Source organism: Apostichopus japonicus, chromosome 22 (assembly GCF_037975245.1).
Source record: "Apostichopus japonicus isolate 1M-3 chromosome 22, ASM3797524v1, whole genome shotgun sequence".
Taxonomy (NCBI): Eukaryota; Metazoa; Echinodermata; class Holothuroidea; order Aspidochirotida; family Stichopodidae; genus Apostichopus; species Apostichopus japonicus.
The window spans coordinates 23,173,163-23,183,323 of NC_092582.1; the positions used below are offsets into that span (position 1 = coordinate 23,173,163).

General features: G+C 38.3%; 1 protein-coding gene across 18 annotated transcripts in view; it reads right to left on the bottom strand.

Annotated features, from left to right (window-relative positions):
* The window catches only part of LOC139963673 (uncharacterized), a 30,397-nt gene extending 21,269 nt beyond the window's left edge, over positions 1-9,128 (bottom strand). For all 18 annotated transcript variants that reach the window (XM_071964701.1, XM_071964704.1, XM_071964702.1 and 15 more), the window contains exons 1-5: positions 8,680-9,128; positions 5,227-5,301; positions 4,186-4,418; positions 1,229-1,448; positions 700-771 (exon numbers count right to left, since the gene is read on the bottom strand). In XM_071964701.1, the coding sequence (XP_071820802.1) occupies positions 700-771; positions 1,229-1,448; positions 4,186-4,418; positions 5,227-5,301; positions 8,680-9,007 (928 nt within the window). In that variant the 5' untranslated portion in view covers positions 9,008-9,128. The remainder of the gene's footprint in view (positions 1-699; positions 772-1,228; positions 1,449-4,185; positions 4,419-5,226; positions 5,302-8,679) is intronic.
* Between the last annotated feature and the right edge of the window lie 1,033 nt (positions 9,129-10,161).

Below are 10,161 nucleotides of genomic sequence, written 5' to 3' on the forward strand. Positions count from 1 at the left end.
TAGGGGGAGTCTGGGGGTTCCTTGTCGATATAAAAAACAGAAAAAAACATTTAGCTCTTAAATATCAAATGAAGCATGGTGAGGTATACTTAGGTTATAATTAAGGTCTTTATAATTTAGCTGAAATAAAACAGTAACCCCAAAATTTCCCTAGGCTCATAAGGTAGGGGCCTAAATCTTTATTTAATAATGGGGGGGTTGCTGCTGCCCTGGGAGGCAATAAGGTTATCTCCTATATTGGGGTCCTCCCAAAGAAAACAAATTAACACTGCACATGCCAAATGATACCTTTTGGACTTGCATTGTGGACTATATATAAAATCAGGTTGAAATATTAGCTATAAATGCAAGGTTTTGCTAAGAAGTATTTTGTGTGAGGTTGAACAAAAGTAAGGGAGGTGGGGGGGGGATGGGGGATAGGGCGGGAAGGATACTCCCAAAGATATGGTCAAATTCTTCCCCTTTAATATGATTTCAATACCCCATTAATAATTAATTACCCAGCAAATGTTTTTGACAGGAATTTAACTGGAGGATGGGGGCAGGGGGGGGGGCTGCAGGTGGGCTAGGGTGACATATCTTGTATGGGTCCCCAAAGTTCTTATAGGGCATCAACTTAATTGCTCATGAACTTAACCTATCAAAGAAGATCAGATAACTCTATAAGCTATGTAGAACTGCAAGCAAACCGTTTCTTACCCCCATCTTGGCTACATTTATGCTTCCGACTTCCAGATGTAGATGGACTCCCTGGAGCTACAAGTGTTTTGCCTAAGAAAGAAAGAAAGTAAGAAAGAAAGAAAGTATCTGTACAACTGACAGAAAATTGTGAAAAGCCGTTATTTTATTTCAGTATATCTTGAAACAATTCCTGGAATCTATAATTTTGTGACTAAATGTTTAAACAGGTTTCTACAAGCCGGAAGCTACTGGAGGGTTCACTGTGAGAGGCAAGGTGAACCTAGCTGGAACATGTGAAGGTATGTGAAGGTTTGTGAAGGTATGTGAGGGAATGTGAAGGTATGTGAGGTTAGGTCAGTATCTATGACATGGTACAAAATTTAGGCTGGTGATATTCCTCAGCTATCAAGACCACCTTTTGAGACACAATGTTTTGTGTATTAATGGATGATGTTGACTTCATTGCACAACACATACAAGTTGCTATATATGTTAAATATTGCATGGCAGATATAACTTAGCAGGGGAGAGTGTAAGAGGCACTTACCAGAAGCATTTGCGTCCTTTCCAGGGAGACACTCCTTGATCTTGGCGATAACTTTTTTGAATTCCTCTTCGTGTTTCTCGATATACATCCTTGCATACAACTGGTCAGTAGCTGCTAGTTGCATGGAAGAGTTGCGCCCATCCTTCTTCTTGTATGGCTGCGGGACCTCCTCCAAGTGCAAGAGAATAATTTGTTTCTTCAATTTTTTGGCAAGAAGAAACTGAAACAAATAGAAAGAATATTGTGATTAAAAGTTATATCAATTCCATGATGAATGAAACCATTATTTCTCCAGTGCCGGTACTTTGGGGACGAACATTTGGCTTAGCCACCTCACAACACTAAGGCTGACTACCCACCAGCATTGAGAAATAAATTAGTAAGATTAACTGTAAAAGTGCCATATCATGGAACCTGTCTGCACCTCCAAGATAAGCAATATATATAAGCAACCACTAGTCTCTACTCTAAAATAATAAGACAAGGACGTTACACTACATACAGTCAGTATATACAGCACAGCATACAAACAAAACAGCGATGGACATCACATGTCCAGCTTAAAGAGGTTATGAAATGAAATATTTTCATGTCTTGGAATGGTTTATCTACATTACTACAACACCATCCATGCACTATTTTCCATAAATACGGCTTCAAACGCCAGAAATTCGCTGTCAAAGTATTCCCTAGAGACCTCTCGAGCTGCCACTCGTAAAAAAAAGCAAAGCTGCCACCGCAGTTCATCTGACGTCATCAAAGGAACCATTTCAGCTAAAGCCGACTCCCCGCTGTTTACCGATACGGCGTTATACAGTTTACAACATGTAACCAAAACATTCTTCTCATCAATTGTCTTCTCCCGAATCTTCCGATTCCGAGGAAATAGGACTTCACCTCTCAGGACATTCGTAAGCTTTGACAAAAATTATTTTCTTGAGGAAGAGGAGGAGTAAATAGTTTTGAGGGTGATGAAGATAATATCGGTGTTTTTCCCTATCAATTGAGCCCCTTGCAGAAGAATTGTAAAACGGCGATCCCGATGGCCAAGACGCGTCGCTGCCGTGCGAAGTCCCCGAGCAGAAGGGTTGGACGACCCTGAATCGAAACTGGTCGGTTGAGCATAAACAAAACCACCGTTATTAAGACCTTCATATGATTTAAATTATCTTGAATGTCGATGATCCTGCTACATAACTTCGTAGCGTAGCTTCTAGAATTTTGTGTCTTACAGTGCAAGGAAAATGTGACATTCTGTTACAGTGCAACCCTATAGTAGTACTGGTAACATGGCCCTAGATCTAACTAATAGACGTTGTATAACAGGCTAGCCCGTGTAATTGTATCATCCAACTGTTACGTAAAATCACAACACAGAGCCAGTTTTACCACAAAAGAAAACTTGCAGATCTAGAATTGATTGTTCTAAACCAACTGGCTTTAAATTTTGTGTAAAATATTAGGTAACCAACAAAAAATCGTCAATTGCTGTATCAAGGAGGCCTAGGCTATGGTCATAACAAGTAATTTGGCAACAGTATAGGCTTACAGGCACTCATAACGTTGTGTATGTGTAGTGTTTTGAGCGAGTCTTGTTCAAATTCTTCGATTTCTGTCATCTTTTGGAAAAGCTTGCAGTAGAAATCCGTCTCTACTTGTGGTGGAGCAACCTGATACCACATATCGGCTCAGCATATTTAACAGTAACGAGATAAATTTACGTAAAAACAAAACTCCAAATCTCAATTACTACGGAGCGCTGCAACAGTGTAATGTTGTGTGTTCTCAGACGTTTAAGAATGTAAACATAGCTTGGAAGTGAGCTGAGTTCCTCGACTGACGTCACGCCGCATTTACCGTAAATACAAAAATTTTTCGAAAGTTTTTATTACCCTCGAATTTTTGATCGTTTATTCCTCGATGATGCAAGCTTCGATTGACACAAATTGGGTATCATTGGAAAGTTACGAGTATACAGAATACGATGAGAAAGAATTTTTTTTCCATTTCATAACCTCTTTAAGATAACTATTAAGGTATCACGTTTCATTACTGTCTGCATTTTGTAGCAACACGAACAAAACGTCACTTGCAAGCAACAGAAAGTTAACTTTTTCAGATGGCCTCACACGGTTTGGGGTGAGTCTTCAATGCCTTTAATGTGCATTAAAGAGTGAATTTCTAAAGGCTTCAAACAATTATTATAACAAGAAACAATTGTTAATAAATAATTCTCATTAATATGTACATGATATTTGTGTTATGTTTTATGTTATGGTGTCCTAAATGATCAGCCTCATTAACTTACAATGGAATGTGATAAGTACTTCAAATTTTTTTTTTGTGTCATAAGATATCATTTGACATTGCTCATATATTCCCCTTCACTTTAATGGAGAAGGGGCTATGTTTATAGACAACTGTAGGACACCGAGTAACATACATTAACATCATCACTTGTCTTTTTTATTTGCCTCAAATCCACCTTTCTTGATAATGTATTATCTTTTAACATTACTAATTGTGTTCCACATTCACCGGAGAACCAGAATCAGCACTCAAATAGATACCTTTGTGTAATTCATTTTTGAACATGCATGTCACATTTTAGTAACCCAGTATCATATTATGACATATAAATATATATATATATATACACATAGATAGATATATATACAGTATAAGCATTACTAATAAATACATAAATGATACAACCATTTGTTTTGTTAACATCAGCTGACATCACAATGCCATGAAAAATTCTCATCCAGGTTTCAAAACTTTTAATAACAAAGCTCTTCATTAATCCAAGACAAATTCAAATACTGAACTTACAAACTACTAGTTACACTCGAGTCCAAAAGTGTTTGAATACTTTGATCAACTGCCACTTTGTCAACCCTTGATTACGTTTCTGTGTTCTCTGTGAGTCATGCAAATATGATATTGTGACAAACCTCTTCTTCACATGGTTCTGAGTCAATGTAATCCTGGTTGATCATGCAAAGCATTATATCAGCTTTGTTGATGGCATCAACAATCTCCTGGGGCAGACTTTCTCCGGGCTTGTTCCTAGTCGTATACATCCAGCAACTCCCATCTCCAACAAGTGACTCAATCCTTTCTACCAGCTCTGTTACCCGTTCTTTAATCTTTGAACTGAAACTGATAAACAGTTTATCCTTTACATCTGGAGAGCGAAAGTTAATGTAATTAGGTAAGTGATGTACGACCAATATTGTACAAGCCTGAATATAAAATGGAGGACTGTCTTACTGAGTTGGGGTCACTTCGAAAACATTGCAGACACTACGCAAAAGCTATCGATATTACCCTTTAAGTACATAATCACAATGTGTCAAAGAATTGCTAAACATGTCTTAAAAAGTCTTAAACGATTAATTTTAAGAACATAATTAATTTTGATATGTTCTCGAACAGTGGCGGAGCTAGGGGTATTGGTCAGGAGGGCGAGAATGGTCTGTAGGGGCGCTTTCGACACAATCTAAGCAGAGCGCCACCACAGGTTGGCGTGGAGCGTACAGACATTTTGAGTACAGATACTGTACTCCCTAGATCGCCGGAAATGACCCTTTCCGGGCCTTGCTAATTTGCAGATAATGTGACAAATGTCAATAGGTAGATGAGAGCGCAATCAAAAAGTCAATAATCGCAAATAAGTAAAAAGCTGAAAAGGGTGCCAGCAGTCCATTTGAGTCCGTCACGGGGGGGGGGGGGGGGGAGACAATAGCCACCCCTGACTGTATGGACGCTCCACCACTGTTCTTGAACATTACAAAACACTGCTGCTATTAAGTCAAGCTTGTATTTGATATGAACACTTAATTTTTAAGGAACAACCCTTTTTGCCTTTTTTCTTGGACTACAAACCTATCAAGATTAAAATTCTGCTGCAAGTCAACATTTAATTGTTTGGTTACAAGTATCTGTGGTCACTCCAGAAGGCCCCATTCAAAACAAAATCAATCAAAGCTTACCAGTACGATCACCATTTTGTGATGTGGGAGACTTTGCAGGCACAGAGGAGGCAGTGCTTGCAACTAACTGTTTCTCTGTTAGGATGAAATGAAAAGGAAGAAGAAGGGAAAAAGAGAAGGGTAAATTGGATCCAGAATTTGTACAATTAACAACTTGGAAGCCAGGGTAACTTTCATGGTCAAGATGATCTGAGACATGATAAACATAATTCTCCATAATTAAAGGTGGTTTACAGTATGTACATTGCATAGCCTAGATATCAATCTGTTCGAGTGTTCTCCATCATAAAATTTGACAAACAGAATCAGGAGAACATCTTTTGTGATACGTTATGAAACAAAATCTGGTATTTCTGTGGCTGGCATGTCAAAGTCCACAAATGGAAGTAAACATGGTGCAAAATTGGGTCATTTGATGCAAATTTTGACCACTTAAAGGCATTGAAGACTCGCCCCAAACCGCTTGCCACCATCTGAAAAAGTTAACTTTCCGTTGCTTGCAAGTGAAGTTTCTTCTTGTCGCTACAAAATGCAGACAGTAATGAAACATGATACAGTACCTTGTTATCTTTGATCTAGACCTGAGATGTCCATTGCTGCTATGTACACTGTGTTGTGGGTATTGACGGTAGCTGCATGTATTGACTGTACAGTACACTAGTGTCTAGTGTCACACACTAGCAAGCTGTGTGTGTATTTTCTAGGATCAATGGTGGTGTCCAACACTTCTGTGTACACCTCATTCGAAACTAGGTCAGATTACCAGCATGAGACGTTTCTTTTTGTGCGCGAATCTTCACACCCTTTAATTAGGCCTCCCAGGAGCAGCATCAAAAATTGTTTACTACTGAGTAGAGAGGTTTGTTTAGAAGTGACCAAAACTTCAGTCACTCGTAACAAAAATATCTGCACGGTCATGATACAGAAAACTGATGGTGCCATGAGCTATCCAGTAATGGGTAGCGTTTAGCTATTGAGAACTTCTATCTAGACTTAGAGACCCCGATACTTTTGTGATTATGGAGCATGCTATATGACACATGGCTCATATTGAGTTGTGACAGTATGTGACACTGCATGGTAGTAAATATCTTCAGATTGAAACACAACCTACTGTAAGTACTGTACAGTTTCATCTAATGACATTTAAACATGATCATCATTATGTCTTGACAAACTTCATAACGCAACTGAATCAACATAGAATTCAACTTTCTGTGTATCTTTCGATGTCACCCAAGGCTACATATTGCTTTGCATTCATGATATATCTTTGGTTTGCTTTGGTACTGAAGTTTACTAAATGATGACAATATAGAATTGATATACTGTATATTCAATGACCGACCACTTCAATATGTTTTGAATAAATAATTATTAATTGGGCTTGTTGAGACATACAGCATAGTCCACAGGCACTCAACATTTGCAATAACTTAACAGACCTGCCAACTTGTCTTTTACAAAAACCAAGGGAGAATTCCAATTTTCATCCCCAATATATTAGGGGGCAAGGGGACAAAAATACTTGTAGGACAAAATCCAAATAAACCACAATAGTGACATGAAAAGTACAGTACGTACTGTATGTATCACCGGATAGTTAATATTGCAACAAATATTCAGTGTGTTTTGTTCTGTAATTACATTTGATTATCGGGCAGGATATCGTTTGATATGTTCATCAGCTTAATGTGCAATATTATTTACTTTAATCAAAAACTTAATTTGCTATCTCTTCCTATGTCAGTGCATGATTGTATGCAGAGTGTATAGGCCCGGTTACCATATATGTTCACAATAAGTCATATGGAAATGTGGAGTTTTTTGCAATGAAAATATATTGTTCGGCCAGAAAACTAAATTGCATTGGTTTTCTAATGGGTTTCGTGAGGTTCACAAAATCTCTTTTTTTAGGACACGCAAACTAAAATCCATGTGTCACTTTATGCAACTGTTACAGAAGCTTCATGATATAGGTGTAATTGTTTTCAACACACGAACATGAATGGTGACTGCATAATGCATATAGTAACCCCACAAGCCTGGGTATGAAAAGCTGTAGCATAGTTGGAACAAGCACTAACATTAAAGGCATTGAAGACTCGCCCCAAACCCCGTGCAGCCATCTGAAAAAGTTAACTTTCCGTTGCTTGCCAGTGACGTTTTGTTCGTGTCGCTACAAAATGCAGACAGTACAGTAATGAAATGTGATACCTTGTTATCTTTAGCTGGACCTGAGATTTCCTTCGCTGCATTGTTTGTACACTGTGCTGTGGGTACTGGCTGCAGCTGTATGTACTGACTGTGCACTAGTGTCTAAATTAATTACCGATGGTAGCAAGCTGTGTGTGTATTTTCTGGGATCGATGGTGGTGTCTAACACTTTTGTTACACCTCATTCAAAACTAGGTCAGATTACCGGCATTAGACGTTTCTTTGTGCGCGAGTCTTCACACCCTTTAATTTATCTTGCTATTTCATGATATGGGGAGTGGACACCACCCACCCCCTGCCCCTCTGCCTGGAAGGCAATGTCCCACTATTCACACAAAGAATTTGGTAACCCTACGGGGTGTAACTGTAAGTGTAACTGTGTTGTACCATTGTGCAGTGAGAAACATTGTTATGCTGAGTTTATGCCATCTCTCTACCAAAGTGGTCAATCTATTGCCACACACGCAGTTATTGTTGGGTGTTACTAAAACGAATGACAATTGCATTTACACATAACGAATGACAATATGTTGTAGTGTTGTACACACTAAAAAAATGCGTTGACTAAAACGAATGACAGCGTATGACAGCACAGACATTTGCTTCAACCGGATACCACAGTTCAGACTTCGTGGGTATATTAAAGCCACGCAAACCGAGTGGACGCGAAGTGCGTGGCTTACAGATCTAGTAAAGTACGGACAAGATACAAACGCACCTTATAGTAAGCGAAATTGTAAGTCAGATTTTAAAAGGTAAATTTAACGTCATTTTTCCAATATTAATTGTTAGAAACTAACAATACTATAATCGTGAAACGGCTAAAAATTTCAGGAAGAGTTCTTATATTGGACATTTCTATGAAAAAAAAAATGATTAACTCCACTCCGTTAATAATTCTATCTCTTCTCACCACCGTCCTTCGTTGTCATTCGTTGTCATTTGCTGTCATTCGCGAATGATAATTAACCCTGTACAAAGTCAATTGTCATTCGCAGTCATTCGTTTTGGTTTGTCCTTTATTGTTTGTATCATGTAGAGATCTAATTTGTTAAGTGTGTGTTTTGTTGTTACTTCATCGTACTGCCCGTAGACCTACACGGTTTTTGTATCCCCGTTGGAAGTTGGATGTGAATAGGCCTAGGCCCTAGGCCTATATAGAATTTGGGTAACCTGTACTGTACACCAAAATTCGGCTAGCCTAGCTTATCTGTGGCTGATTATTATAGACATTACCATGCTCCAGTCTTTCGATTTCCTTGTTGATCAGGTTCGTATTCCGACTTCTATAGCGTTTCAGAATGCCTGCAGCTTTTATTAAATGTATGTATTCTAGGGTTTTAATAAGGCCATCCACGTTCGTTTCACTTAGTTCCCAACCCTTTATTTTGCGGAGAAAGCAATCTGCGGGATCATCATCTTTTCGGATTTTGTCAGCCTCCTTATTACTAATTTTTGGGTAAAGGTTGGTAAGTTTCCTGATATCACTTGAAGTGAGTTCCTCGGACAAATCTTGGAGTGTTTTGGCAAAGTCCTCTTCTAATCTGGCTCTGTCGTCCTCCATAACTTCTGAAGTTTTATAAATGATTGGTAAATAACTTAAATTTATTAGGCTTCCTTATTCAGTCAGCGCTCTTGAAATGAATGATAGCCCCAACGGCGCTAAACCCCGCTTTTTTTTTTTACTCGTAATGTGTAGTCATTGCGCAACATGGGATTTCCCCTTTTCGTTCGCGGGCAACGCGATTGACGGAGGCCATTTGCGAAAGAATATGGACGGAAAATAATAGGTCGATTAGTCGAATATGAGACACACGAACTTGTACTTGATTACATCAATCCGTGTTATTGGAAAACCTGCCTATTTTCCATATTTCTCGTTTATTTGATATTTGTATTTATTTTATCCCATATTCAATTACTGGTCGATGACCATGCAGGGACTTTGATGATAATCAAGATACCAGAACAATATGACCCGACAAGTAACAACGAGGTACTACATCAATGTCAGAACACCTGGAATATTGTCAAATGAAAGAAAAAGAACTGGTTCTTCACTTTGGTAATTCAGACGGAAATCAGTCTATACTTTCATGTTACAATCGATGCATACTGTAATAATGTCGTAATTAACGCTACTGAAAGACCAACCTTATGTTTACAGCTTTAAATTTAAATGAAGGCAACATTGCATGCTGTTGACATTTTAAATATATCAGTGTAAGTAGTGGGTCGTATTTTAGTATTTTGGTTATCGTAGAATACAAGTTCAGAGAAAAGCTAACTTATCAATGTGGCTGGAAAACAACTGCATGATCCACCACTTAAATTGTCATATAGATCATCAACTGACAAATCGCCCTTCATTTGAAAAATACAAACTCTAAAATAAACACTACGGTATCCTTGAAGTTACGTCAATTCAGAGATTCCTGCATCACAAGAATGTGATATTTAATTGCAAAGAGCATGTACGCGCACGAGAGAATAAAAATTTCCCAAACTTGATACAAATATGCAAAGAGAAATCATGCCTGCCACTAGCAAATTTCATTTCCATGTGTTGTGATGACAATGTCACAACGTATCCTAACGTTATGAATTACCCACACAAAATAATATGAAAGGCTGAACACTTGTTTACACGGTGAAGATAACAAAGCAGTCATCGAATTTCCAGCAAAAAAAAAAAGGCCTCACTTCAATTCCCATGGT